Source organism: Neovison vison, chromosome 7 (genome assembly GCF_020171115.1).
Source record: "Neovison vison isolate M4711 chromosome 7, ASM_NN_V1, whole genome shotgun sequence".
NCBI classification, from domain to species: domain Eukaryota; kingdom Metazoa; phylum Chordata; class Mammalia; order Carnivora; family Mustelidae; genus Neogale; species Neogale vison.
The window spans coordinates 202,076,681-202,104,191 of NC_058097.1; the positions used below are offsets into that span (position 1 = coordinate 202,076,681).

Here is a 27,511-nt window from a genome sequence, read left to right on the forward strand (position 1 = left end):
CAGGCAGAGGGTCCGGATTAGGGCCTGCGCTGCCTGCCTCACTTACCCTAATCCCCTTCAAGTCTCCATCCCCGGCCATTGGCCATCAGTTCTCATGGTAGGGGTGCATAAGCAGCTTTATGGCTCCTGAGAACCAGGGGTGCTCCCTGGTCTTGCGTCTCTGAGCCCGTCGTCCCTCCCCACATGGCCGCAGAGCAGGTGAGGGGGCTGCATGGCCCAGACCCGGCCCCCAGCCTGCAGAAGCCTCCTGCGGGGGTCGTGGCTTCCAGGAGTAGTGCTGAGGGTCTCCCCTTGACCAGGAAGAGGAGCAAGAAGGAGAGGGGGCTCCGAGGGTCCCAGAAGGGTGCTGGCAGCTCTCAGGAGCAGACCCGTCTCCCGGGTCCCGAGGCCGCAGGGAGCAGCAGGAACCCCTCTGGGACTGGAGGACAGGAGGGGACGGGTCCTGCGACCCCAGGGCCAGCCTCCCGTCGCCAGTCCCACCGGCATCGCTCTGGCCCCCAGCACGATGCTGCTCAGAAGACATACGGACCCTTGCTCAACCGCATCTTCGGGAAGGTCAGGTGGGGCCTGGGCTGGGGGTGGGGGTGGGGCAGGGATCACACTTGTGCCCTTGGACTCGGCCTGCCCTGCTCCTGGTACTCAGGTCTCCGGCCACCTCTGCTCCAGACCCAGGATTCTATGAGAGCTCTGGGCTCCGGGAGCAGGAAGGGGAGTGGTCATGTCTTCTCCAGGGGCCCATGGGAGTCAGATGCTTTCTCCTGCCCTTGTGGGACTGGCCCTGCGCAGGCCATCGTGGCCCAGGGCTGGAGGAGGAAGGATGGGCCCCAGGGACATGGTGGACTATGCTTCTGCAGGACCGCGAGCTGGGCCCCGAGGAGCTGGATGGTGAGTGGTCCTGGCTGTTGGCAGAGGCGGGTGGGAGGGGTCCCTGACCCAGGTGCCTGGGCCTGACCTCCCTTCCCTGCAGAGCTGCAGGCCGCCTTTGAGGAGTTTGACACTGACCATGACGGCTACATCGGCTACCGGGAGCTGGGCGACTGCATGAGGACGCTGGGCTACATGCCCACCGAGATGGAGCTCATCGAGGTCTCCCAGCACGTCAAGATGAGGAGTCAGTGACTGACCCCCACTGTCCCAGGGCAGGGTGGGGTGGGAGTCACCTAACTTTGTGTCCAGGCTGGGCAGCCCTGGTCCTCTCTGAGTTTCGTGGTTTGGGGGATGATGAGGAAGTGGCGGGAGGTGGCTCTGGGAGTCTGCAGGGCTGATGGTGGGAGTGGGTGGCAGTTTCTAGGGCATTCTGACCATCTGACATTAGCCTTGTTAGGTGCAGGGGTCATGAAAGTCACCCGTGATCCAAGAGACCCTTGGGGCTTGGCTAAGGACCCCCTCTGTCTCTGTGATACTAGTGATAAAATGTTCCCGGCTGGCTTTCTTCTCTGTGTCTCTCTGACCCTCCTGAGGTCCCTGAAAAGAGCCTCCGAGGTTCAGTGAGGCCTAGTGCGACCGAACGCTGGCCTTTCTTTGCGATTAGTATCAGATAGACAGGGCACTGGTGATTATCGTTAGCTGATTTGTCAAATATCAGATTCCCTTCATTCCAGGACACCTGCATTTGGTTTTTCTATGGTTTCCAAAATGGGATGTGACTTACGGTTAATGCGAACACATTCAGTGTTGTGCTTCTTTTCTTTCCCCCAAAGCTGTTATTTGCTCATTGGTGCTTTTTACAGTGGATGGTGCTTAGAATCAAGAGACCGCCTGGGCACACTTCTTAAGGTGCATTTATTGCTGCCGATGGGGTCCCAGCATGGTAGAGCCATGCACTGCCACCCCAAAAGCACCCAAGAGTGGGTCCTCTCATCCTTGCCCCAGGATGAGGAAGGAGAGTTCATGAGTCCCCCAAGGCCATGCCCTTTGGCAGCCGAGGCAGAGTTTGAACCTGGAGCTGCCTGGGTCCGAACCTTGGGCTCCTTCCCCCACACTTACGTACTTCACTGAGAGCACCTGAGCATCTCGCCCTGTAGTCCCCGTGGAGAGCAGGGCTCCCACCTCCTCTCCCCTCCACCCCCAAGGGCTTGGATGCTGAGGATTCCTTCCCAGATGCAGAGCTGGGGAGAGGCTGGCACCTGTGATGCTTGCGACGTCCCTTCTGGGGCCCGGCCCTTTCCACCGTGACGCTCTGCCTGGGTCCACAGTGGGTGGCCGCGTGGACTTCGAGGAGTTTGTGGAATTGATGAGCCCAAAGCTGAGGGAGGAGACGGCGCACATGCTGGGGGTGCGGGAGCTGCGCATCGCCTTCCGAGAGGTATGGAGTGTGGTCAAGTCGCGTGCTGGTTGGGTGACTGGACAGCAGACCTGCTGGCCTCCCATCCGGGCCAGAGAGACTGGGGGTGGGGTTCAGCCCCTGGAGGCCCACGGCCCTGCAGATAGGGGGCCTAGGGCCAGGGAGGGGTTGCAGAAGGTCCAGCTCCCTCTCAGCTGGGGGATCCGCCCAGGGAGACTTCCTGGAGCAGGGGGCCTGCTGTCCCAGCTTGGGAAGAGGTGGAGGGTTTGGATGGGCGCAGGTGGGGGCATCCAGGCCCGGGATGTGGCAAGATAGAGACGGGTTCAGGCAGAGCCAGCTTTGGGTGGGAGGGGCTGAGCCCTGCTGGAATCCCAGTTTGACAGGGACAGAGATGGACGGATCACCGTGGCAGAGCTGCGACAGGCAGCACCAGCTTTGCTGGGGGAGCCGCTGGTGGGTTCCGAGCTGGATGAGATGCTCCGAGAAGTGGACCTCAACGGGGATGGCACCGTAGACTTTGACGGTGAGTCTCCTTCCCATCCCGCCCCCACCCTTCCAGCGCCCAGGAGCCCAGCGTGTCCTGGGATCCCTGACCCGAACTGGCCCAAGCCCTGCCCCTTGTTTCCTCCAGAGTTTGTGATGATGCTTCTCACCCACTGAGGCTCTAGCCGGGAGAACGCGTTGCCCCTCGGGCCCCAGGCCAGCAGTGTTCACGCTGTACACCCTCCTCATGAGGCCCCAGAATGGAAGAGACCCAGCGGCTCCCAGGCTGCTTCGGAACCTTGACAACATCTGGCTGGTGCTTGTACGGCCGCCCACCCACCTGCACCCTCACCTGCCTCCCCGCCCAGCTGCCGGGAGGAAACCTGCTCCCAGCTGCCTCTCATTCTCCAGTATGAGCAAGATTTTGGATCTCTCCAGAACCAGGGAGGTAACAACCTCCTGGGCACTTCAGCGTTCAAAGACAGGGGGACAGCGTTGGCAGGATAGCGTGGCGAATTGGGAGGGTGACAGCCTGCCTCCCACTATTGCGTAAAAATGTAAAAAAAAAAAAAAAAAAAAAAGCTTAACTTGAAGAAAGCCAGGGATGACCCCAGGTATTAAAGACAAGGCAAGAACTCAAAGCTGGGTGGTGGGAGAGTGGGGACACCATGGGGGCCTCAGCATAGAGAGAAGTTCCGGAGCCCCGGCTCTGACACATGAGTGACAGAAGATCTGTAAGACAGAGACCAAGGAACAGAACGTGAGCCTGACTACCTTTCAGGGTCGCAAAGAGCTACCCTGTTCCTGAAGAGAGGGTCAAATATATTTCCACCTGCCGGCCTGAGGAGGTGGCAAGGGTACAGATGTCCAGGGCCTCGAGGGGAAAAAGCTACTCTAAGGAACCTGAAACTCAGGCTTGCACATTAGGCAGGAGAGCTGAACAGATAGGGAGAAGCTACTGGAAGGGCACGCCAGGACACAATGGGCTTAACAACCCTGTCACAAAAGGAAAACCCTAAGAACAACTCATCTCGAGACAAAAGTCCGATGGCTCACTGAGGAAGAGCGATTCGGCTCTGCAAAGACTTTTCGTTGGCTGCGGTAAATGCCAGAAGACAATGAGATTAGCTGGTCAGCAGGCCGAGAAGAAATGATTGCCGGCCAAGAAGCCCATCCCTCTCTGAATCGTTATTCAAGAAGGAAGGTGAAACATCAACTTTTTTCAGGAAATAAACGTTGGGAAGAGTTTCCCAGCCATGCGCTCTTGTGGAAGGGATGGCTTCAGTAAGAGGGAAATGCAGACCTGAACAAAGGCAAAGTATGTACTAAATCATGGTCAGGAAACCGATCAGTAAACACATTGGTGGATTTAAAGAAACATTAACTATAAAAAAAAAGTTCATTTGGGGGATTTTAAAAATAAAGGAGGGACTAAAATAATAGACAAAATAAAATGGTAGATGGGAAGGGCTACTTTAAACATGCTGATATCTTTTTTTCTCATCTTTCCTAGAGGAGGAGAGATTCACCCATCAGTTTAGAATTTGTTAACCATTAAAAGGGAACCATTAATGTATAGAAATACAGATAGAATGTTTTTTCTTTCTTTCTTTCTTTCTTTCTTTTTTTGTTTAAAGATTTTATTATTTATTTATTTACTTGACAGACAGAGATCACAAGTAGGCAGAGAGGAACGCTGGGGGGGGGGGTGGGGAGCGGGGAGCAGGCTGCCAGCTGAGCAGAGAGCCCGATGCGGGACTCGATCCCATGACCCCGGGACCACGACCCGAAGGCAGAGGTTTTAACCCACTGAGGCACCCGAGCATCTGACTCTTGATCTCAGCTCAAGTTGTAATCTCAGGGTCACAAATTCAAGCCCCGAGTTCAAGTTCAAGCTGGGCATGGAGGCTATGTTAAAAAACAAAACAAAACAAAGAAAAACAGAAGGCAGAAATAATCCTTTAAAAATGAGAATTCTGGGGCGCCTGGGTGGCTCAGTGGGTTAAAGCCTCTGCCTTCGGCTCAGGTCATGATCCCAGGGTCCTGGGATCGAGCCCCACATCGGGCTCTCTGCTCCTAGGGGACCCTGCTTCCTCCTCTCTCTCTGTCTGCCTCTCTGCCTGCTTGTGATCTCTGTCTGTCAAATAAATAAATAAGACCTTTAAAAAAGAAAGAAAGAAAGAAAGAAAGAAAGAATCTCAGCCCCAGAGGAAAGTTACAATATGAGACTGGGTTTCCTGTGACTGACAGAGAAATAACGATGCCTTAAAATGGATAAAATCTTATTTTTTAGGTGAAATCCAGCTGTATGGTCTTCAGGGACCCAAGGTCCTGCTAGCTGCCTGCCCTTCCTGGGGTATCCCCAGGTTTGTTCATTTTCCAGGTGGCAGGTTTGGAGGCAGGACCAAAGGACAAAAGCGGACAAACCACTCATACCCCTTTAGGTAAGGCTCCTCACCTGGTACATGTAGCTGCAAAGTATGCTGGGAAATGTAGTCTTTTACCCAGCTAAAGACCAGAGGTCCTTCTACTGTAGGACAGAGAGCGGACACCAAAGGGCAGATGCCGGGCTCTTCCCCACAGCTGAGTGCAGGATCTAAGACACACTCAAGTAGCACAACGAGAATGGAAAGGCCGAAAGTGATGGCCCTGGAAAACAGATTTACCAGGAAAATATGAAAGAAACCAAAAGAAATGGTGTAAGTACAGGGAGAGCAAACAGAAATGGGCTATAAGGCAAAAAACATTAGGGGTAAAATGAGGCATAATTCACTAAGGAAATCTAACATTCCTCGTCTGGACACAAATATCGATGTATTTTTCAAGAAAGAAGCTACATTTAGAGGTTCATTATCTCCTGAGGATAGGGCTACTGTCAGCTGGGATTACATAAGTTAATCAGCCCAAGTCAAGCACACTGGTCATGCTGAAACTTTAAATGTTGTGATTCAGTGTCCTGTGTGTTCACATGGACCACGGGTTGGTCAATTTTTTCTGTAAAAGGTGACAGTGTAAAGACTTTAGGCTTGGAGGAAATACGGTTTCTTTCATGACTGCCCAGCTCTGTATCCCCAAGCAGCCACGGCCAACACAGAAATGAATAGTTGTGGATGGGCTGGAAATTCAGTAATGAATTAACTAAACTTTGATTCATTGACACTGAAATTTGAATTTTATCCACTTGTATGTGTCACAAAATCGTACTGTTCTTTTACTTTTCCCCCAACCATTACTAAAATGTAAAAACCACTTTCAGCCCAGGGACCATATCGGGTCTGTGAGTTATCGCTTGCTGACACCTGCTGTAGACTTATAATATGGAGAATCACAACTTCTGGAATAACTTTGTTTAGTTAAGATTGTGGAGGGGCACCTGGGAGGCTCAGATGGTTAAGTGTCTGTCTTCGGCTTAGGGTCATGATCTCAAGGTCCTGGGATCGAGTCCCATGTCGGGTTCCCAGCACAGCGGGGAGTCTGCTTCTCCCTCCCTTCTCCCCTCTGCTTGTGCTTTCTCTGTCTCTTTCAAATGAATGAATGAAATCTTTAACAAATAATTAAAAAAGGTAAGATCGTGGAATGACGAAAAGTTATGGGCAGAGTAGCAACTTTCTGTATTAATTGCCTATTTGCTCACAGCGGTTGTCACAATTTTCCTTTCTTCTTATGTTTGTTCTGATTATAGTCATTGAAATGTAATTTTACCTCCGGTAAATCTGGTAATACAGACTGTGGACTTACATTCTGTATGTTTTTATTTCATTTTTCCAGGTTTTATTTTATTTTGCCAAGGCACTGGTCCATGATGGATAGAAATGAAAACTGGTCCTTTACCACAGCTGGTTGGAGAACCATGGGTTTAGGAATTCCTGCACCCCACTGGTGCCCTTGAAAGTGTCTTGACTAGGGGCTGAGGGTGGGAAGTCTGGGTGGGCGAGGAGAACAGGAGTGGGAGAAGGGGTCTGGGGGCTAATTCTTCCCACAAAGTTACAGGAATCTGAAGACATCATTCTGGCTGCTGCAGACCCAATGGAAACCAGGCCACGTCTCTTCTCAGTGCACTCGTGGGTTACTGGGGGAGAAAGACTGTAAACACCTAAGTGCATGAACAAGATCTACCCCAGCCCGTGGTCCTTCAGCCAGCCCCTTGGGTGGTCAGCTGGGGACACACGTGCTCTGTATCCTCTCCTCTCCCTCTTACACCCAGGTGTCTTGGAAGCCTTGCGGGATGTTCGATTCTGCCCTTGGGTCAATCAGTCTCTCTGGACCATGGTTTCCTCATCTATAAAATGGGGCTAAGGTGGTGATTATTAGAAATCACCTGTGTTAAGTGCTTAGCACAGGACCTGCTGCCTTCTAAGAGCTTCATAAATGGTAGCTATTAGGATTTCAGATTGCAGGATTCTCAAAGATTCTGTTTCCTGGCTCTCACGATTCTGAGATGCTTGGGTTTTCCAAAAGTCTGAGATGGTCTGTTTCCAACGTTCTGTGGTTCTAAGAGTCTCTGATCACTGAGATTCTGTGATACCGGCCCTTTACCATTGTCTTTGCCCTAACTTCTCCCAATCCCGGGACTTAGGAAGTAGGGCAGTGGGCGGAAAGGGCTGGGCTGCTGTCTTGTCATGGCCCACATTCCGGGCTGGCTGTGGCAGTCCAGGGCCCCAGAGCCAGGCTGCAACCAGGATACCAGCCTCCAGGGCCCAGGCCTGCGTCATCTGAGTGCCCTTGGCGAGGGCCACCCGGGGCAGGCACCAATGCTGCGCCTCCAGGTAGAGGAATGGGCAGGGCCAACTCTGCTAAGGGCAGGGGGAAATGGGAAGCTTGGTGGGATCTCCTCCAGGCTTGTAGGACAGAGTCCCAGGCCCAGATCTGCCCCAAAGAGCAGAAGCAAGTCTTAGAGCATCAGGACTGTCACCATGAGAAGACAGGCTCCATCAGCCCTCTCCTCAGTTTTTGCAGGAGCGGGACTGCGGCCACGCTGGTGGGCTGGGCAGGGCTAGTGGTAAAGAAGGATCAGTGGTCTCTTCTGGAATGAAGTACATTCTTTTATTAGCACAAAACACCACCAACCCAGCAGCCCCAGGGCCCAAGAATAAGTTAAGGCACAGAACAGGCCAGGGGCGACTTTTCCAGGCCTGGGTATTGGGCAAACTTCCTGAGCAAACTTCGAGGGGTTGGGGGCTCCGGGGTCCCGGAGTTCTTCCCTGGAGATGAGGGAGCAGGAGCGGACCCGAGGAGCGCCTCGTGGGGCCGCTGGGAGACGAGGCTGGATCCCGGCTGCCCGCCCGCGGTTCACTTCTCGAAGTAGGGCAGGTAGAAGAACTGAAAGCCCCGGTGGCCCTTGACCGCGCAGTAGATGAAGATCACGTGGTAGACTGCGGGGCGGGGCCGGTCAGCGCCGAGGGCCCGCCCAGAGCCCAGCCCGCCCCGCCCCCGCCCCGCCCCGGAGCCCTTTCGCACCTCCCGGAACCAACAACAGGAAGCCCGGCACGAAGAAGATGGCGCTGGAGACACCTGCAGCAAGAGGGGTCGAGTCAAGGCTGGGGGCACGGGGCGGGGCTCACGGGTCACTGCCTGGGCAAGTGTCACTGTCCGCGGTAGAAGGGGCCGTTTCCTGCTAGGAAGGCGGAAGCAAACTTCCGAGGGGCCTAGGGACTCGCGGGTCCCCGAGGAATTCTTCCCTCGAGGGGAACCCCCGCTGCTTGCGGAGGTAGGAGGGGGCGCTCACCTGGCGAGGGGGCCACCTCCAGTCCCACGGCGATCAGGATCAGCACTGCACACAGATGGAGCCGCGAGGGTGAGGGCGGGAGGAGGGGGCCGGCGCCGGGGGCCAGGGCGGGGTCCTCCACCCACAACCCCCAGCAACGCTTAGGCCCTAGCAATGGTATCCCCCACCTGAACTGAAGGTTCCCTTGCCATAGACCCTTCCTGGGAAGCTCACCAAGCTCTGTTTTCCGAGTAGGGCCCCTGGCAGGCCCTGGGAAATGTCCCCAAAGAGATTTTTCTCTGCTCTTTGGTGTGCTCTTTCAGTCAATCAACAAATATTTATGGAACACTTGCTGTGTGCCTGGTACAGAGAATCCCACAGGGAAAGGCAAATGAGGTCCCTGCTCTCATGGCCCTTCCTGGTGCTGCAACCAACAAGAACCTCCAGCTACAACCCAGGGGGCTCGGGATCCGGCTGCAGGAGGGCCAGGTCTGGCAGCACTCGAGTCTGGGGCATCAGGGAGGGGCTTCTTGGAGGCAGTGGCCACTAAGCTGAGCTGGAGTAGCAGTAGCAGCAGCAGGTAACATTTAGTTACCACTTACCAGCGGCTGCCAGGCACTGGGCTAAGCTTGTTACCTGCACTGCTTTATTGTCACTGTGACTGAATGAAATAGATATGATCATCCCCATTTCACAGAAGATGAAACTGAGGCAAAGAACTGCATTTCAGAAGGAGGCAGCGACCTGACTCCAGAGGCTTTGCTGTGGGGATCGTGCAGGCAGAAAAGGAAAGGAGTGCTCTAGATAGAGGGAACAGCATGGCAAAGTTCCTTCCCATGGTAGGAACTTGGGGCCTTCTAGGAGCTTCCTGATTTTGCAAGAGTGGAGAGGCAAGTGCCCAGGCTCGAGGAGTTCGGCAGGGCCTGGAGACCCCGGCAAGGGACGTGGACTTTGGCTAAGGACAGTGGGTGTTGGGGAAGTCATGGCTGGATCAACTTTTCAGACCCAGAGAGTCCTGGGCCCCCAGTTGGAAAATGGGATTGGGGGGAATTAGGGAGCTGGGCTCTGTAGCAAGGGCGGTGATAGAGCACTGAAGCTTGAGGACCACCACGGACTGCTATGGGATTTGTGCCCTGCACAGGGCACCTCAAAAAGAGTACACATGGGGACTGATACGCTACTGACCACCTTGGCCTAGGGCTGGGGGCCCTGCCCGCTCAGAGGAGGCGTGTTTTTCTAATTTCTGCAAAGGAACTTTACATGTCTAAGGTGGCCTCCAGGTAATGTCTGTGATGTGGGTTTAAATCCCAGCTCAATAACTTCCCAGCTGAGGTCTGAGCAAGTCCCTTCACCTGCCTGAGGCTCTGTCCTTACTTCTAAACTGCGATGGTATTAGTGCTTGCCCTCATGGGTACTGAGAGAATGAAAAGGGGTAAGGCAGGTGGCCAGTATGACCAGTGCCCAGCTTTGCAGTGGCTGCTGGAAAAGCAGCATCTCCCCCTGCCCCCAAGACGCCCAGAGATGAACCAAGGCTGCTGCTCAGCTCTCTGGCCAGGGGACTTAGACCACCCTGGAGGAGGAAGAGCAGCTGCCACAGCTGGGCTGTCCTTACGGGCCCCTCTTGACCTCACCCCTGTCCTTTCTGGGGATCGTGAGTCCTCAGCCCCACAGACCGAGTCCGAAAACATCTGGCTGTGCGATCTGCCTGCTCTGGGCTTCAGTTCCCCCATCTGGGCAATGGATGTGCCCAGCGAGGGGCAGGGATAGGTCCTCATCCGCACTCAGACTCCGGAGAAGGGGAAATGACAGGTGCACTGGGGACCAGGTTGGCAGGGATATCCCTGAGAACCTGTCCCTGTTCAGATTCTGGGTCACGGCCCTGTCTCTCACCTGTGACTTCCATAAGGGGGGAAATAAGCCTACGCTGCACCTGGCTCCAAGCAGACAAAGAATAAATGGCAGAGTGGTTACTCTTCTGCTCCCTGGTGGATTCGGTGGGGTAAGTTAAGAAAAAAAGAAAAGAAAGGAAGGAAGGAAAAGAAAAGTTAAGTTTAGAGCACCGAACCAAGTTCCACTTCAATTATGTGTAATTTCCTAGCTGTGTGACCAGGAGGCTGGGCCTGCTCCTCCCAAGGCCTCAGTTTCTTCACCTGTAAAATGGGGGTGGGGTGATGTAGCCAGCTTCCCCCTCAGGATGCAGGGAGGCTCGGTGTGCCAAGGGGGATACACAGCCGGCACGAAGGGAGGACGGGCCCCTCATGGGGGTAGGCAGGGGACCCTCAGGGCACTCACCCAGCCCTAGCAGCAGGAGCAGGAAGGAGGCCAGCACTACCCGGCGGTTCTTCTGGATCAAAGGGTGCTGAGTCCAGCTGGGTGGCGGGAGAGCAGGACGGGTATGAGAGGTGACACGAGCCCAACTCCCTCCTGTTACCCTTCCCCCACCCAGAGGACCAAAGAGGAAAGCCCGGGCCGCCTATTCTGGGGGCACAGAGCGAAGGGAGCTTGAGCAGGGCTGGGCCTCACCTGCAGCAGGCGTGGTAGGAGCGCTGGGTGGTGTTGCTGACGGTGCTGAAGGACCACTGGGAGCTGCGGATGGACGTTCGGCTGGAATCCCTGCAGCCCATTTGGGCCCAGTGAGAGGCGGGGAAGCAAGGAAGGGGTGGTGGGGGATGGTGCAGGGACTACGGCTGCGTGTTCCTCTGGGATGGAGGCACTGAGAGGGGACGGGGTGATGAGGAATTCAAGGTCTGGGGTCTCTGCAGGACTGAAGGTGGAGAAAGGCTGGGGAGTCAAGCTAGGGATTCCTGCAGGACAGGTGACCTGTGGGAAGGTAGGGGCCAGAGCAGGCTGGGGGGTTTCTTCAGGATAAAGAGCCTGGTGGGGGTGGGTGGGTGGGGCTGGCACTGGGGTAGGGGGGCCCTGCAGGACAGGGGAACCCGTGAGGGGAGTGGGGATCAGGCTAGGAATCCTTGTAGGACATTGTGAGAGAGCTGGGTGATCTGGGTGGAAGACTGGCCAGGGACCTGGGCCACAAGAGCCAGGAGCGGAGGTAGAGGATGGGTCCCCACCTGGCCCTGACCTGGTGCTGACTCCCCCATCCGGCTCCGGAGAGGCCTGGGCTCCGTCCTCATCGTTCTCCAGGTTCTATTCCAGAACACAGGGCTCAGAGAGGTTACTGGGCCCAGGCCCTTCCTCCTTCCCCCTCAGGGAGAGGAGGAGAGCAAGCCCACACAGCTGTTGGCCTGGTTGCCTGCCAGCTGCTCACCTGGCCCTCCACCCTCCCGCAAAACGGGTCTGATGATTCACACAAACCGAAACCCAGGTAGGATGTGGGTGTTGGGGGCTTGGGGGCGCCAGGCGGTGGCAGGAGACACCGGGGCTGGTTGAGGGCTCCTAGCATGGGTCCCAGGGCCAGGAGTTCTCCCAAGTTCGGGAGTCAGGGTGGAGCTTTCAGAATGGTATTTCACAGGCTCAGTAGGGAGGCGCTGGATTTGGGGTGCCAAGGAGGGGCAGAAGCCCATGGTTTCAGGTTTGGGGCACAGAAATCTGGTACAGGTCTCGAAGAAAAGGATCCTAGAATCGGTGGAAGTCCTCTAGGGCGAATGGAGATTTCCAGTTCAGTGGGAATTCTGCATCAGACGTACAGAGCGCTCCCCAGTCCAGGGGGATAAGGGGCGGGGGAGGGCGGGTTAGGTCAGTATCCAGGAATGGGCGGGAACACCGGGTGGGATTTCCAGTTGGGGCCAGGAGATTTGCACCCGGGTCCGGTTCTCGGCTCTCCAGTGGTGGCTGGGGACCAAAATCAGAGCTGAGAGGGTCTAGGCTGGGCCCTGGATCAGTAGCCTCGCAGGCTGAGGCCTCTACACAGATTTTCCCTTGAGTTGGGGCTCTCCAGGGTCCGGCCTGGGGTCCCGCCCGGACCTGGGCTGGGGTTGGGCTGGGCCGGACCATTCACCTGGTAGCGCAGCCGGGACTGCTTGTCCTCGTCGGCCACCTCGAACCGGGCCCGGCGCTCGAAGTGCAGCGGCCCGAAGCGGGCGACCCCGCTGAATTCGGGCCCCGGGCCCGCGTCCTCCAAGGACAGCTCGAAGGCGTCATCGATGCTGAACTGGGGCCGGGCGGCGCTCATGGCCCCGGCCCGCTCAGGAGCCCCTCGCCGCCGCCATCCGGGCCCGCCTGCTCCTCGCGCCGCGGTCCCGCCCCCGCACGCAGGCCCCGCCCCGGGCCGTACTCTCGGGAGCGCGACTGTCCGGCGCCCTGGCCGAGGCCCCGCCCTTACGTAACGGCCCCGCCCCTGCTCGCCGACGGCAGGCCCGAGCTGCCGAGCGCCGAGCGGACCAGTGGGCGGGGCTTCCTTTGGGGACCGCACAGGGGCCGTGGCGCCACCCAGCGGCAGCCTCCGCGAGCCACAGCGGGCGCCGTACTCGAGGCAATCCCTGGGTCTGTGTCCTGGGCTTGGAGAGGCAGCCAGAGGCCAGCCTCCCAGGCCCAAGATGGGGCCTTCTGCATCCCATCCCGCGCCTCCAGGGCCAAGGAGACTCCAGGGTCCAGAGTGTGTCCCCACCCTGACTCACCGCGGATCTGCATGGGATGGGTAGACTTACCCCTGCAGATATGGAAACTGAGGCTCAGAAAGCTTATGTGGCTTCTGCTCCTCCAACCCAGTCCCCACTCAGCAGCCAAAGTGATCTTTTAAAATATATCTGATCTTTTTCTCTGTGTGTTATTTTTAAAAGAGGTTTATTTGAGAGAGGGCACCGGGGCGCGAGTGCGGGGGTGGGGACAGAGGGTGGGAGAGAGAGAATCAGCAGGCAGAACCCACTGAGCGAGGAGTCCCAGGTCGCCTGATCCCAGGACTCGGAGATCATGATCTGAGCAGAAACGAAGAGTTGGCCACTTAAGGACTGAGCCACCCAGGTGCCCCTCTCTGTGTGTTATTCCTAATTTAAAAAAAAAAAAAGTATGGGGCTAAATCGTCTGTATAAAACTGTCCCTTGGTTTTCCATTGTGGCTCCTCCCCACTAAGGCCCACAAAACTGTGAATGCCCTGGTCCCTCTATCTATCCAATCTCATCAAGCCTCTTCTGCTCCTCCTTCACCTACCCTCTGCAGCACAGGCCAACCTTAGGGTCTTTGCACGTGCTCTATATTTGGAAAGCACTTAACCTGGCTCTTTCACAACGGGGTCTTTATCATCAGTGTCCCTGTTCAAATGTCACCTCTCATGGGTTCCATCCCTGACTACGCCATCTAAAGTCAGCTTCACATTACACAGCACTTGCCTAAAGTTAACTTATTTTACCTGGTTTTACTCACCACTGTGTCCACAGTGTCTGAATGAATGAATGAATGAATGCTTTGAGTGAGTGAGTGCTTTGCCCAAATCCCAAATGCCCACAGGTGGCGGAACTGGGTACCCGGCGTGCTGACCCTCCACTGCCCACGCTTCATTCTGCGACCTCACGGACAGAGTCCTACTTCGTGGTGTAGGACACATCACTGCCCTGAACCGGGGCCCTCTCAGCGTGGGCAGTCAGCCTCCGTGTATCCTGCTTGGTTCTCTGTGGGTCAGCTGCCACGTGAATGTTTGCGATCTACAGGTGCCGTGTATAAAACTCCTTCTGCTGTTTTATGTTTTTGCATTTGTACACTCCACACTCGTGGTGTCTACACGTCTCTCCTTTGCCAGTTGCATGCGGCATACCATGTTGGACATCCAACACTTTTTTTATCCACGACATCCTTTGGTGAGGCCCACTTAGCTCGGTCTCAATGCCCCGTCGCATCAGTGTCATGAACACCTTCACACTACCTCCTGATGGATAGTGAGAGGATTCTTGAAGTAGGACCGCCAGGCCATAGGGTACAGCCCACCTTGGCTTTACAAATGTATGAATTGTCATACTCACCGTGAGGGTTCTGGTTTTCTCTTAGCGCTTGGTATTCCAGCTTTTGAACGCTTACTAGTCTGATGAATCTAAAAGGGTTCCTGATTTCCATCCGGGTCCTCTGACAACTGGGGAATTTGAATAGCTCTTCATGGACTTGGCAGTCGTGGGGCTTCCCTCTTCTGTGAACTCCGTTCATATCCTTTGTCCATTTTTCCTATTGGGTTTCTGGCCTTCTTTCTGCTGATCTGCACGTCTATATGTGGGTAAGTATCAATCAGTGCCTTGGTGTTGTGCAGATCTCTTCCCCGGTTTGTCTCATTTGTCTAAGCTTTCCTTGGCTAACAATGCTGGGGGTCCTGGGATGGAGTGCGGGCTGGGGCCCACGTCACTCATGGGCATCCTCGGGGAGCGCAGCCTTGGCTCCTGCTGGGTCTCAACCAATGGATGATGGGGGCTCCAGGTACCAGCGCTACCCAGATGTGGCTACTGGGATGGGCCTCGATTTCCTCTCTCAGGCCTAGCACTCTCCCTCATTGACCTGCAGGGGGTGCCCCAAGAATTCTCCCCGGGGCTCACTCGAAAAACCTGCTGAAGAATACCTAGGCGTTCAAAGACTATCTGCCCCAGGACACCCGTCCTGTTTGGTGGCTTCTGTTTCAGCTTCCTTTCTGGCCCACTGCCACATAGGTCTTCTCCAAATGAGGCTGTGGGGGGGATCTGCACTCCATGCCCTCTTCTGCTCCGTTCACACCATGACAACTCAAATTCCAGTTCTCTCCACATTCTTCTTGGAGGCCTTCTCCAATGTGAGGCTCAAACTTACTACCCTGAGATCAAGGGGTTGGACGCCCTACCCACCGAGCCAGCCAGGCTTCCCTGGGAGAGGTTTAAGCTTAACTTTTCCACAAGGGTCAGCCCTGGTATGACTTTTTGTCAGAAATGGGTTAAACTGGAAGATGTTTTGTTTCTGTCTTGAATGGGTCAGCCCAGAAGAGGGTTTTTTTTGTTGTTTTTTGTTTTTTTTCAGCATTCCTTACTTATTCTCTTCCAAACCTTAGTCTTCAATATTTACTTTATTTTTATTTATTTGAGAGAGAGAGAGAGGGAGAAAGAGAACACAAGCAGGGAGAGTGGTAGAGGGAGAAGCAGACTCCTTGCTGAGCAGGGAGGCTGATACAGGGCTCCATCCCAGAGCCCTGGGATCATGACCTGAGCTGAAACGCCGACGCTTAACTGATTGAGCCACCCGGGGGGCCCAGGCATCTCCTGTGTTCTTACAGAGCACCTAACATAAGTCCTCTTACCTTGAGGCCTGCGATCTCCAGCTGATCTGGAAGTGTGTTTCCTGAGGGATCATCCCACTCTTCCTAAGAGTTTAATCACCCTCTGGCCTTGTTCTCCATCAAAGCCAAGGGGCAGCTGGGCATGACCCACCTGTTGTGTAAATCTAGGATCTCCTCGTGGTGGTACTTGGTATTCCTTAGCTTCCTCTAAATTCACATTCAAGGCCAGCTCAAAAAACAAACAGGAAAATCCTGGGAACACACACGGAAAATAGAAACTGTTTCTGTTTGGTTTTCTCTTTTTTCTCTGCTTCGCTTACAAGTCATGTTGGGCTGGCTGCTGGCTGGCTGTATCACCCGAGTCGTGCATCTGGTCCGTAGCTGGGGACCACTGCCTGGTTTGTTTCGTGGACCAGGGGCTAGAGGGCTCCGGATTCTCTCACAAGGAGTTAGACATACAGTTCAAAGTCACTTCAAAGGCAAAGAGGCAGATCAAGCCATTTGAAAGCAAAAATTTATTGTGTTTCCTTTCAGAGTTCCGTGAATTTACAAGAAAGGAAGGAAGGAAGGAAGGAAGGAAAGAAAGAAAAAGAGAGAAAGGATCAAAGTTTATAGAACGCTCAGTTCAAGCTGAGAAGGCAAAAGGGGAGAGCTTGTGGCCACGGGGTACTCCCCCAGCAGATGCACAATAATCTGAAACTCCCCCAGATTTGTTTCCTGCTTTCAGAGAGGCAACGTTCCTTTACTCGCCATCTCTCACCATATACTTGGGTCACTAGTCAAACGACTACAATGTGACAGAGGTATTTGGGGCTTGGTTTTGTTTTGTTTGCTCCACTGCTGTAAAATGAGATTTCCAGTTCGTTTCTGAAAAATAACTTGGTCAATAAATTCATTTTATTCTGCTTCTATTTTTACACCCAAAGTCTCATTAAAAGAAAAAAAAAAAAAGGATCCACAGTTTTATAGGCTCAAGCCCATCAGGTTTGTGCTGTTTGAGTTTTGTTTGAAGTGTTTCCTCAACCCAAGATCACAAAGATATTCTCCAATGTTACAGTATCCTGGCCTGATAGTTTTATGATCCAGAAAAGTGTTGCAACAAGGTAGTTCACTGACTCTAGAGGCCAACATCACTGGAATTCATTCTCTCCTTACTAGCGCTGGGATTTTGGAGGGCCAGGACGAGGGTGAAGAATTTAAGGGGCCATCAAAAGACCAAGCAAGATCAATAACACTTTAATGCACTACTTTTAAAAATAAAATTTAAGGCAAAAATACACGAGCAAAATATCAACATTTAACTTTATTTATGATTATTTTAAAAAGCTTTTATTTACGTATTTATTTTAGAGGGGCACCTGGATGGTTCAGCTGGTTAAATGTCTGACTCTTGGGTTTGGCTCAGGTCGTGATCTCAGGTCTTTGGACTGAGCCCTTGGGGTCTGCTTGAGATTCTCTTTCTCCCTCTGCCTCTTCTCCTCTCTCAAATAAATACATAAATAAATCATTATGTATTTATTTGAGAGAGAGAGAGAGAGAGAGAGAGAGAGAGACAGTGCCCGGGGGGCTGGAGCAGAGGGAGAGAGAGAAACTTAAGCAGACTCCATGCTGGATGTGGAGCCCAATGAGGGGTTCAATCTCACCACCTCGAGACTATGACCCTATCTGAAACCAAGACTCAGAGGCTTAACTGACTGAGCCACTCAGGTGCCCCGAAATTTCAAAATTTTAAGTAAAGACATGATTTGAGTTTGCATGACTCACCTCACTCATCTCACCCTTGTCCAGCCTTGAGCAAGTTATGCAAACTCTCTGTGCCTCAGTTTCCTCATTGTCAGATGGAGGTAATAATAGTATTTCCTTCATTGCATTACTTTAGGATTAAATGAGTTCATGCATATTAAGGAGCATAGCACAGGGCCTGCCATATATAAACACTCAATCCATATTAGGTATTACAATTTAAATTAAGATCCTTAACCCTATGGACACTGTCTCTGGATATGGTACAAGAAGGGATCCGTATTTATTTCAGTGTAGGGTGAAGCAGTTTCCCCCAAATCACTAACCAATCAGTTCTTCCTCTTTCTAAATGGTGGTGCCACTTTCATCATATGTCAAGTATATGGTTGTTGACATATGTATCTATTTTAAGCTCTCTTTTGTGTCCGTTGGTCCGCTTGACTAATTCTCCGTATCACATGCTTTTTATTATTACGGTCTGCAGGGTGGTTTAAAATAGAACAAGCCACCCTCCTCACTGCCCCCCTCCACCTTCCGGTCACTTTTTTCAAACTTGACCTAGGTTTTCATGCACCTTTATTCATTTGTAGAAATATTACAAAAATTTTTTTCTATGTTTTCAGAAAACATCTTAATTTTCACTGGGATTTCAATTATACTTCTAGATTAATTTCAGGAGAAGTCAGTTTCAAATGTTAGGCTTTTCAATTCATTAAAAAGGTATGTCACTCAAGTTATTCGTGTCTTCATTTGAGTCCTGAAAATATTTTCTCTCCAACAAGTTCCAGGCTATGTTGTTACTTCCTAAATACTTCCTGAGTTTTATTTCTCTTGTGAATGGTATCTTATTTTCTATTGCAGCTTTTTATTGGGTTATTGATAGTATGAAGAGTATTATTAATTTTTCATAGCTTTATTTTATATACCTGTAATACTTCAGAATTCTCTAATTTGTTAAAATAGTCTGCCCATAGATTCTATTGAATTTTCTATGTAGATGTAATTACTCTCACAATTTATTTTTCTTGGTTTATTGCTTTGGCCAGGACTTTTAATACTATGCTAAATAGCATTGTTGGTAGAGAGAGCTAGTTGTCTTGTTCCTGATGTTGAAGGGAATCTGAAACTTACTCCATCATACTTAATCACATATGGCTTTTTATCAATCTGACAAGGTTCCTTTTTTCCTAACTGTAAGTTTTTGTTTTTGTTTTTGTTTTTAATATTTATTTATTTTTAGAGAGAGAGTGAGCGAGCAAGAGCAGGGGGAGGGGAAGAGGAAGAGAATCGCTAGAAAAGTCTCCACCACATAGGGAGTTGGACACAGGGCTCAGTCTCACTAGCCTGAGGTCTTGACCTGAGCCGTAATCAAGGGTCAGATGCTCAACCGACTGAGCCACCCAGGCGCCCCACCTAACCGTAGTTTTTATCATAAATACTAATAAAACTTCATCAAATGCTTTTCCTGAACATTTTGAGATAACCACATGAGTTTTCTCCTTTAGTTCATTGATGTGATGAATGATTGATGATGTGATGAATGATTCTTACATTACTGGAATGAACTGTACTTGATCTTGATTTTTGTTTTGTTTTGTTTTGTTGTAAGAAGGTTTTAGGTCACCTGGGTGGCTCAGTCAGCATCTGTCTTTGGCTCAGGTCATGATCTCAGGATCCTGTCCTGGGATGGAGTCCTGGTGTCAGGCACCCTGCTCCATACGAAGTTGGCTTCTCCCTCTCCCTCTCCCTCTGTCCTTTCCCCCTGCTTGTGCTCTCTCTCTGTCTCTTTCTCAAATAAATAAATATAAAATCTTTTTTAAAAGTTTAATTTTTAGTTGTCAGAAAATACACAAAAAATTTACTATCTTAAACATTTTTAAGTTCACAGTTCAGTCGTGTTAAGTATATACACATTGTTATACAACCAATCTCTAGGACTTTTTCATATTGTAAAACTGAAATTCTATACTCATTAAACAACAAATCTTCATTTGCCTCTCCCCCACCAACCACCATTCAACTTTGCCTCTATGAATTTAACTGTTCTAGGCACCTCATATAAATGGAATTATATAATACTTGTTTTTTTGTGAGTGACATTCACTTAACATATTGACACATTTTTGTGCATACTAGTGGTTTCAATTATCTTAATATTTCATTTAGCATTTTCTATATCTATGCGAATCAGTAAAACAGGCTTATGCCTTTCTTGTTTTACAGTATACTTATCTGGTTTGGGAATCGAGATTGAGCTAGCCTCAAAATATATCGGTCAGCTTTTCCTCTTTTTCCATTTTCTGGAAGAATTCGTATAAGACACAGGCTTCAAAATTGCTTCAAAATTTGGCAAACCTTAGCCGCAAACTTCCTGTGTTGGTATAAAGCAAAAGCAAAAACCAGACAAACAAAGCACACTTCCCTCTCACCTTGGAGGTCCCACCTCTCTCAGGGGACTTCTTGTAGGCAATGAACCAGTGTGAATGTCTGAAGCACTTAGCACCTGGGTCAGAGGGGAGTTAGGAGGGTAGGATGAAGACATGACACAGGCTTCAAGACATTCCCCCTCCTGGAGTGGGGAATCCTTTAAATAGGGGGAAGAGGGACACCTGGCTCAGATAGTTGGGCATCTGCCTTGGGCTCAGGTCATGATATCCAGGTCCTGGGATGGAAGCCATGCAGAACCCCATGCCAAGCCCCATGTCTCCTGGCTCCTGGTGGTGTCTGTGTCCCCTCTCCTTCTGCCTCTCCCTCTCTCAAATGAATCTATAAAAAATCTTTAAAAAAATTAGTAACTGGGAAAAGGCTCCTATCGCTATTGTTCACAGCTAGTTTACAGAAGCCAAGAAAAACCTTGTTTTAGTCGCCAAAGTACCTCACTTTTATCAGTCATGTAGTTCCTAACATTTATTATGCACCTACTGTGTGCCTGACACTGTGGTTTCAGGGGACGACTCGCTCACTCCTGACCCCCAACGAAGGGAGCTTACTGTACTCACAGGAATACGGAAACCCTCCTTCCCCGCTTTCTTACTCCTAGTTTTATTTTTTATTTGTCACTTATTTATTTATTTATTTTCCAAGAGAAAAATCCAGGACCCAAGAGTCACTATTGTGCTAGATATGCAAAAAGAAAACTTAAGGCCAGAAAGGGATACACAACAATAGCAGCTTTAGGGAGCAGTGTTACAAAGGGGGTGCCCCGCATTCTCCGAGCCCTGCAAAGCCGTTACCGTACTACAGCTTTAAGCGGGTTGGGTGGGGGAACACAATCACGTGGGAAGGCCAGTCCAAATCCTTTCAAGGACAGGACTGCTAGGGTCGCCCAGCCCGGCATCGCCCGGCCCCGCCCAGCCCCGCCCGGCCCCGCCCAGCCCCGCCCGGCCCCGCCCGGGAGACCCTGGCCCCGCCTCTCCGATAGGCCTCCCGGGAACTCCCAGGTCAGACCCGCCCCTGGTCACACCCGCGCGCTCTGCCGCTGCGCAGACAACCAATCACAGGCCACCTCTACGTTTCGTCCCTTTTTGGCGTCTGCCCTCAGCCAAAATGGCGCCATCTCGGAAGTTGCCGAAGCGCTAGAAGTTGCCGAAGCAGGTCCGGAAGCTGCCGAAGGAGTCCGGAAGTTACCGAAAGAGAGCAGCGGGGAAGAAGGATGGCGGATATCGTCGCAAGACTCCGGGAGGACGGGATCCAAAAGCGTGTGATACAGGAGGGCCGAGGAGAGCTCCCCGACTTTCAGGATGGAACCAAGGTTCGTACGTAGCCCCCCACTCCCCAACCCTTCTGCGGCGCGGTGCGCATGCGAGGCGGGAGGAGGCCTTAGGCGAGAGGTTGCGCATGCCCAGATAGCAGCGGTCGGTGACTCTACTGCTCACATGCTGAGCTCGACGCTGGTTGGTCTGAATATAAGTAGGGGGTGAATTTAGCTGTGTCTGCCTCGCCCCGTGGCTTGGCCGTGTCGCCGCATTGGTCTGGGAAGCCGTCAGTCATCCTCCGAAGGTTGAGGGGGTTTGGCTTCAGTGTTTGCACAGACCGGGCGCTGGAGGAGACCTAGGGCTGGAGACCTGGGACCTGGGAGGTCCTCCGGGACGGGGGAGGAGGCCCTGGGGCCTCTGGGTTGCAGGGTTCAAGTTCTTTTATACATGGGATAGCCTTCTGAAAACACTTAGAGCGGCTCCCGTTGTTAGATGGGGAAGGTGAGGCCCCGGAGTGCGCAAACCCATTTCCAGAGGTCAGGTCTGCCAGACGAACTCGTTGGCAGGGGTTTGGACTGCGCTCGGTGATGTTGCGCAGGACAGATATGGGCTGGGAAATCAAAGACCCCACCACCTTCCTCCCTTGTCTACCCAGGCCTCTCCAGCCCCCGCCTCCTACATCTCCAGGCTTCCCTGTTTCTGCTCATGCAGTTCCCTTCTCCTGGAGGGCCTTTTCCAGTTGCCACTTGTCTGTAGAGTCAGGAGCTTCCCAGGGGCAGCCCCTGGGTCCAGCAGAGCAGTCACACAGAACATGCATATTGAACGAATGACCCGAGATCCTGGCCTAGACTGGGACACCAAAAGCCAGAGCGGCTGTGAGTGAATGCATTGTCTTTGAGCTACCAAGGTCGGGCAGGTAAAGATCCTAGGCTGGCCCAGTGCGAGTGCCCTGAGAGGCAGAGGGAAGCTGCATCGTTCTGGCCATCGGGATCTTTTCAGTGTGGAGAGAAGAAGTGTGGTTGTGTGCATGCCCCCAGGAGCTGGGGGTGGGGTTTGATGGCCTTGAAGAAGGTCCTGGCAAAGGAGATCCTGGATGGAACAGACCGCATAAGGAGAGACATCATAAAGATAGTGAAGATAGGAGAACAGTGGCCCCCAAAATGAGGGACAGGTAATACCAAATAACAATCCCCAGCGTAGACTGAGGGCTCACAGTGTGCCCTGTGCTCAATACCACACAGGTTTATTTCCTTTGATCCCCGCGGTGCAGGAGATGCAGGATGGGTACTATGGGGGCCTCCACTGTACTGATTTGGAAACAGAGTCCAGAGTCCAGGGCTGCGGCCTGGTGTGGTGGGCAAGAGCTTGGGCTTCTCTACCTATATCCTGGCAAGGGTTCAGTCTTCAGATCTCTTCTCTCTGCACTCACCGGCAGATGCTCTCCCCAGGCTCATCCCTAAAAAACCCTCCATGCCTGGACTACTCCCCCAGGTGTATTTCTGTCTGCACCTCTTTCTTAAACCTGATATCCAGCTCCCAACTCACCGTCACCCCTTGGATTTCTGGTTGGCTCTCAGACTTGACTTGCTGTACCCAGTCCTTCCCCATCTCGGTGAAGAGCACCTTTGGCCTTCTGATTGCTCAGGCCAAATCCTTCCCAGTCTCCATGGCCCCTCTGTTCTCTCACGTCTTGGGAATGCACCCAGGATCTGACCATTTCACACGGTTTCTCCCATTGCTGTCCTGGTTCAGGCCTCTGTTGTCCCCCGCAGGCCTACAGGTCTCGCCTTCCTGCATCTGCCCTCACCCCCCTGGAACCTGTTCTCTCATCTTGGCAGCAGTGGAACCCAGGTCAGATCCTGTCCCTCCTGTGTATGGAGCCACCCAGAGGAAAAACATGATGCCCTCACCACAGCCTCCAGGCCCTGCGGGATCTGTCCCCTTGACTCCGGTGACCCCGCAGTGCCCCCCTCACCCCATTCACTCTGCTTCTTTCACACTGGCCTTGATGCCTCTTGAACACACCACACCATCCCCTGCTGTTCTCTTGGCCTAGAAGGCCCACACCAGTGTCCTAGCCTAGCCTCTGTCTGGCGTGCTGTCTCTCTTCCTGTCTTCAGATTGCTGCCTAAACATTGCCTCCTCAGGGAGTGCCCACCTCCTGTGTATAATGTGGCCTATCTTACTCGGCTGCATTTTGTTTTCTGATCCACAGCCCCTAGCTCCACTGTCCACAGTGCACTGTTTTGTTTTGGCTTCATCTCCTTCCTCTAGAAGTTCCACGTGAACTCCGTAGGCGTGGGGACTTTTGTCTTTGTTTACTGCTGTGTCTAGCACAGAGCTCAGGCTCATAATATGTGCTCAGTAAATATTTGTTGAAAGAACATTTGGTGCCAGAGTGCTTGGGAGCCCAGCCTGTCCACCCCCTATCCGTGTGACTTGGGCCCCTCACTTCCCTCTCTGTGACTTAGTTTCTGCCCCTGGGCAGTGGGGTAGAGGTCAGGTGGTGACCCTTGGGCAAGTCCTGCGGCCTGTGCTGTCTGCACATTTGGAGCCAGGCTTGTTCTTGGGGCCTTGGTGAGAGCTTGTGCCCTTGTCTTATCCCACATGTGGCCTGCAGGCCACGTTCCACTACCGGACTCTGCACAGCGACAAGGAGGGCACCGTGCTGGACGACAGCCGGGTGCGTGGCAAGCCCATGGAACTCATCATTGGTAAGAAGTTCAAGCTGCCTGTGTGGGAGACCATCGTGTGCACCATGCGTGAGGGGGAGATCGCCCAGTTCTGCTGTGATGTCAAGGTACCTGGCGTCCACTGCCTATGGTGTCTGTCCTGCCGTTCCCTCTTCTCCATCCCGGGGCCTGTGCCCTAGCTAGGCTGCCACCAACTCCCTCCAGGGTGTGACACCAACAGGACCTTGGCGTCCTGGCCTCTTCTGCCTTCTCCTCTTAATGAGCCAGATGGCAGCCAGGGGACTGGTTCTCAAATGCAAATGACCGCACAACTGCATCTTTAATCCTCTCTGGACCCTAGTGACTGTCAGACTCTCACGTGGCTCTGCAGGGTCTGACTCATACCAATTTTCCCCTCCCACTCACCTCCCTGCTTTTCCTTTCCATTCCCTTTTTCTTCTTCTTTTTTAAAAAAAATTAATTGTATTTATTTATTTGGCATAGATCGAGACAGCGAGAGAGGGAACATAAGCAGGGGGAGTGGGAGAGGGAGAAGCAGGCTTCCCACCAAGCAGAGAGCCCGATGCGAGGCTCAATCCCAGGACTGTGGGATCATGACCTGAGTCGAAGGGAGACGCTTAATGACTGAACTACCCAAGTGCCCCCTTTCCATCCCCTTCTTGGCCAAGATCTTCCCTCATACTTCGGAGTGAATTCCTAGGGTCACAACCTCCAGGAAGTCCTCCCTGACTGCTGGTGGTTGGCTTGAAACCCTCCTCTGGTCCTCTAACCCCTCATGCCCTGTATGGCAAGATCTACCTGGGTCTCAGCTACTGCAGAGCAGGGACTGGACCTGTTTACCTTTAGCTCAAAACACTCGGCACCAAGACTTAGGACATGTTTGCTGGCGAGATTCCTATTCTAGGAATCTGCCCCCATATAGACAGTAGGGGCAGTGAGCGGAGCTGCTTGGACCAGGGTGGGGGCAGTCTGGTTTCCACCATCTGAGCAGTTACTCCTAGTGGAAGGTCAAAGGCTAGGTCCTCTATGCCTGGAGGTCCCTGCCAAGGGCTTTGAGTTGCTACCTTGGGCCCAGACCTGAGATAGGCCCCGAATGGGATGGGCTGGGGCAGGAGAGAAGGAAGAGACGCCGAGAACAGAATGTGGAGGGAGGGACCTCAGTGATGGTGAGAAGTCCAGCTTGTGGGCTACCGTCGGGGAGGAGGAGGACGAGTCCACTGAGCTTGGAACGGCCGGGAAGCTGGCTTGACTGTGACAGGGCGTGTTCGTGTCGGCCGTGGCAGGGGTGCTTGGTTGGGTGGCCAGAAAGTGTGGCAGGAGCTGGGGACTTCTCCAGAGCAGAAGGCTGGGATGCCAGAGGATTCCTGAGGGAAAAGCCCTCCTGTGTGTTGACGGGACAGGGCCTGAGCCAGTTGCTGGCCCTCTCTGGGCTTCAGTGTCCTTTCCCAGATGGTGATGGGGCCCGGGGCTGGGCCCTCTTGGACGTGGCAACCAGGCAACCCACTCGCCTTTCCGCAGCACGTGGTCCTGTACCCGCTGGTGGCCAAGAGTTTGCGCAACATCGCGGCAGGCAAGGACCCCCTGGAGGGCCAGCGACACTGCTGTGGCATCGCCCAGATGCACGAGCACAACTCGCTAGGCCACGCCGACCTGGACGCCCTGCAGCAGGACCCCCGGCCTCTCGTCTTCGACATTGAGATGCTCAAGGTGAGAGGCTGTTGAGCCTGGGGGCCTCACGGCAGAAACAGGCCCTGCCTGCCTGCCCAGGGCTGTGGGCTCCGTGGACGGACTGCTGGGCGGGGAGGTCGGGACAGGCGGGTACAAGAAAGCCTGGCGGGGGCGCCTGGGTGGCTCAGTGGGTTAAAGCCTCTGCTTTCGGCTCAGGTCATGATCCCAGGGTCCTGGGATCGAGGCCCGCATCGGGCTCTCTGCTCTGCAGGGAGCCTGCTTCCTCCTCTCTCTCTGCCTGCCTCTCTGCTACTTGTGATCTCTGTCTGTCAAATAAATAAATAAAAAAAAAAAATCTAAAAAAAAATAAAATAAAAAAAAAAGAAGGCCTGGCGGGACTCCGGCAGTCCCCGAGGGTCCTGCCTCTGGGGCTCCCCTGCCTCCGGAGGTCTCTGTGAGGGCGGGCTTTTGCCACCATGTTTATGGCTCTCGTGTGGGAAGCTGGCGTGGTGCTGGGCACGTAGGAGGTGCTACGTAAACGTTTGTTGAGTCATCAGGGAATGAACTAGTGGTTCTGCTCCTGGTGTCCGGGGCCCAAGGGCTGAGAAGCTGAGGTGCCCCCTGACGAGGGGTCGCATTCTGGCAGGTGGAGAGCCCCGGCACATACCAGCAGGACCCCTGGGCCATGACGGATGAGGAGAAGGCGAAGGCGGTGCCGGTCATCCACCAGGAGGGCAACAAGCTGTACCGGGAGGGCCACGTGAAGGAGGCCGCTGCCAAGTACTACGACGCCATCGCCTGCCTCAAGAACCTGCAGATGAAGGTGCGGCCCGGAGGCGGGAGTGGGGGGGCTGGTGGGGCGGGGGGGAGCCTAGGGACCCAGCCCTAAGCGGCTTCTGCCCTCTCCCTGCCCCTGTGTCCCCAGGAGCAGCCTGGATCCCCTGACTGGATCCAGCTGGACCAGCAGATCACCCCACTGCTCCTCAACTACTGTCAGTGCAAGCTGGTGGCCCAGGAGTACTACGAGGTGCTAGACCACTGCTCGTCCATCCTCAACAAGTACGACGGTGAGCGCCGGTGCCAGCCCGAGCACACGTCCTCCACCCGGGCGGTGCTGTGGGCTCCGTGATGCCAGTGATGTGGAGGGATGGTGGTGTGGGGCTCAGGGTGTGGTTGGCATCGTCATGTTGGGAGGGGTCTGACCTGGGAGTGGGGGGCAGTGCCAGAAGTGAGGCCGGGCGGCTGGCTTGTCCCCCCACCCCCCGCCCTCATGCCTTTGCGCCTTTGCATGCCTGCTGCCCGCCGGTACCCCTGCAGACAACGTCAAGGCCTACTTCAAGAGGGGCAAGGCGCACGCGGCCGTGTGGAACGCCCAGGAGGCCCAGGCTGACTTTGCCAAGGTGCTGGAGCTGGACCCCGCCCTGGCGCCTATCGTGGGCCGGGAGCTGCGGGCCCTGGAGGCACGGATCCGGCAGAAGGACGAAGAGGACAAGGCTCGCTTCCGGGGCATTTTCTCCCACTGATAGGGCCTGGCCGGCCCTGCCTGGCCTGCCTGCCGCGCTGCTGCTGCCACTGGCCCCCCTGCCCCCGCTGCATCCCGCTTCCCTGTATATAAAGGCCGTATTTATCTCTTCCTGGACCTGCTGAGCTGATCCATTGGGGGAACCGGGCTGATCACCTTGCATTTCCTGGTACTCAGGTGGTTTGGGGAGGCAGAGGCTTAGGGTTCTGATCCAAGCTTCCCATTTACCAGCTCCAAGACCTCTCTGGGCCTCTGTGTCCCCAACAGAGATGAGGAGAAGGATCTCTGTCTCAAAGGAAGTGTTTTCTGCTGGCCGGGGCCCAAGTGCCTCGGGGCCTTCAGTCTTCAGGGGGAGACAGAGGCACAGCCGGGAGGGTCCCCTAGCATAGCTCCCCTCCAGCCTCTGGTCCCGTGGTCTCTGCTTCTGGAGGCAGAGGTGTCAGCCAGAAGCTGTCTGGGTTCCTGTGAACTGAAGGGCTGACCCAGGGCGGGAGGGTGGGGTGCAGTGGCCTGACTATTCAGGAGGAGGCCTCTGGTAGAAGGGA

General features: G+C 53.6%; 3 protein-coding genes across 8 annotated transcripts; 2 read left to right on the top strand and 1 right to left on the bottom strand.

The window, feature by feature from the left end:
• The first annotated feature begins 183 nt into the window (after positions 1-183).
• Positions 184-3,094, top strand: CABP4 (calcium binding protein 4). Its single transcript, XM_044261202.1, has 6 exons — positions 184-555; positions 855-885; positions 968-1,111; positions 2,196-2,305; positions 2,660-2,807; positions 2,916-3,094. Exons 1-6 carry the CDS (start codon positions 184-186, stop codon positions 2,942-2,944), a joined length of 834 nt encoding a protein of 277 aa, XP_044117137.1. The 3' UTR covers positions 2,945-3,094.
• Positions 3,095-7,961: 4,867 nt separating this feature from the next.
• On the bottom strand, positions 7,962-12,663 carry TMEM134 (transmembrane protein 134). 5 transcript variants are annotated; one of them, XM_044259827.1, is made up of 8 exons: positions 12,427-12,663; positions 11,540-11,615; positions 10,995-11,291; positions 10,764-10,840; positions 10,362-10,453; positions 8,493-8,537; positions 8,225-8,278; positions 7,962-8,139 (listed from the first exon to the last, which is right to left on the bottom strand). In XM_044259827.1, the coding sequence occupies exons 1-8, from the start codon at positions 12,567-12,569 to the stop codon at positions 8,057-8,059; spliced, it is 867 nt and encodes a 288-aa protein (XP_044115762.1). In that variant the 5' UTR covers positions 12,570-12,663; the 3' UTR covers positions 7,962-8,056. The 5 variants fall into 5 exon arrangements, with proteins under 5 accessions (XP_044115762.1, XP_044115764.1, XP_044115763.1 ...); XM_044259829.1 differs by lacking the exon at positions 10,362-10,453 and having other exon boundaries at positions 10,995-11,057; positions 11,551-11,615; XM_044259828.1 differs by lacking the exon at positions 10,362-10,453 and having other exon boundaries at positions 10,995-11,084; positions 11,551-11,615.
• An 8,237-nt stretch (positions 12,664-20,900) lies between these two features.
• Positions 20,901-27,083, top strand: LOC122913191 (aryl hydrocarbon receptor interacting protein). 2 transcript variants are annotated; one of them, XM_044259835.1, is made up of 6 exons: positions 20,901-21,139; positions 23,704-23,883; positions 25,295-25,483; positions 26,091-26,267; positions 26,370-26,503; positions 26,762-26,834. In XM_044259835.1, exons 1-6 carry the CDS (start codon positions 21,041-21,043, stop codon positions 26,832-26,834), a joined length of 852 nt encoding a protein of 283 aa, XP_044115770.1. In that variant the 5' UTR covers positions 20,901-21,040. The 2 variants fall into 2 exon arrangements, with proteins under 2 accessions (XP_044115770.1, XP_044115768.1); XM_044259833.1 differs by having other exon boundaries at positions 20,902-21,139; positions 26,370-26,511; positions 26,762-27,083.
• The last annotated feature ends 428 nt before the right edge of the window (positions 27,084-27,511 follow it).

Excerpts from the sequence above, each read along its gene's own strand:
- LOC122913191 (XM_044259833.1), top strand. The coding sequence starts at position 21,041 with ATGGCGGATATCGTCGCAAGACTCCGGGAGGACGGGATCCAAAAGCGT. Across the intron at positions 21,140-23,703 it reads ACTTTCAGGATGGAACCAAG|GCCACGTTCCACTACCGGAC; the intron begins GTTCGTACGTAG and ends TGTGGCCTGCAG. Across the intron at positions 23,884-25,294 it reads AGTTCTGCTGTGATGTCAAG|CACGTGGTCCTGTACCCGCT; the intron begins GTACCTGGCGTC and ends GCCTTTCCGCAG.
- TMEM134 (XM_044259827.1), bottom strand. The coding sequence starts at position 12,569 with ATGACGCCTTCGAGCTGTCCTTGGAGGACGCGGGCCCGGGGCCCGAAT. Across the intron at positions 11,292-11,539 it reads CAGCACCAGGTCAGGGCCAG|GTCACCTGTCCTGCAGGAAT; the intron begins GTGGGGACCCAT and ends ACCTTCCCACAG. Across the intron at positions 8,538-10,361 it reads CCCCCTTATGGAAGTCACAG|TGCTGATCCTGATCGCCGTG; the intron begins GTGAGAGACAGG and ends ATCTGTGTGCAG.
- CABP4 (XM_044261202.1), top strand. The coding sequence starts at position 184 with ATGGCCGCAGAGCAGGTGAGGGGGCTGCATGGCCCAGACCCGGCCCCC. Across the intron at positions 1,112-2,195 it reads CCAGCACGTCAAGATGAGGA|TGGGTGGCCGCGTGGACTTC; the intron begins GTCAGTGACTGA and ends CTGGGTCCACAG. Across the intron at positions 2,808-2,915 it reads TGGCACCGTAGACTTTGACG|AGTTTGTGATGATGCTTCTC; the intron begins GTGAGTCTCCTT and ends TGTTTCCTCCAG.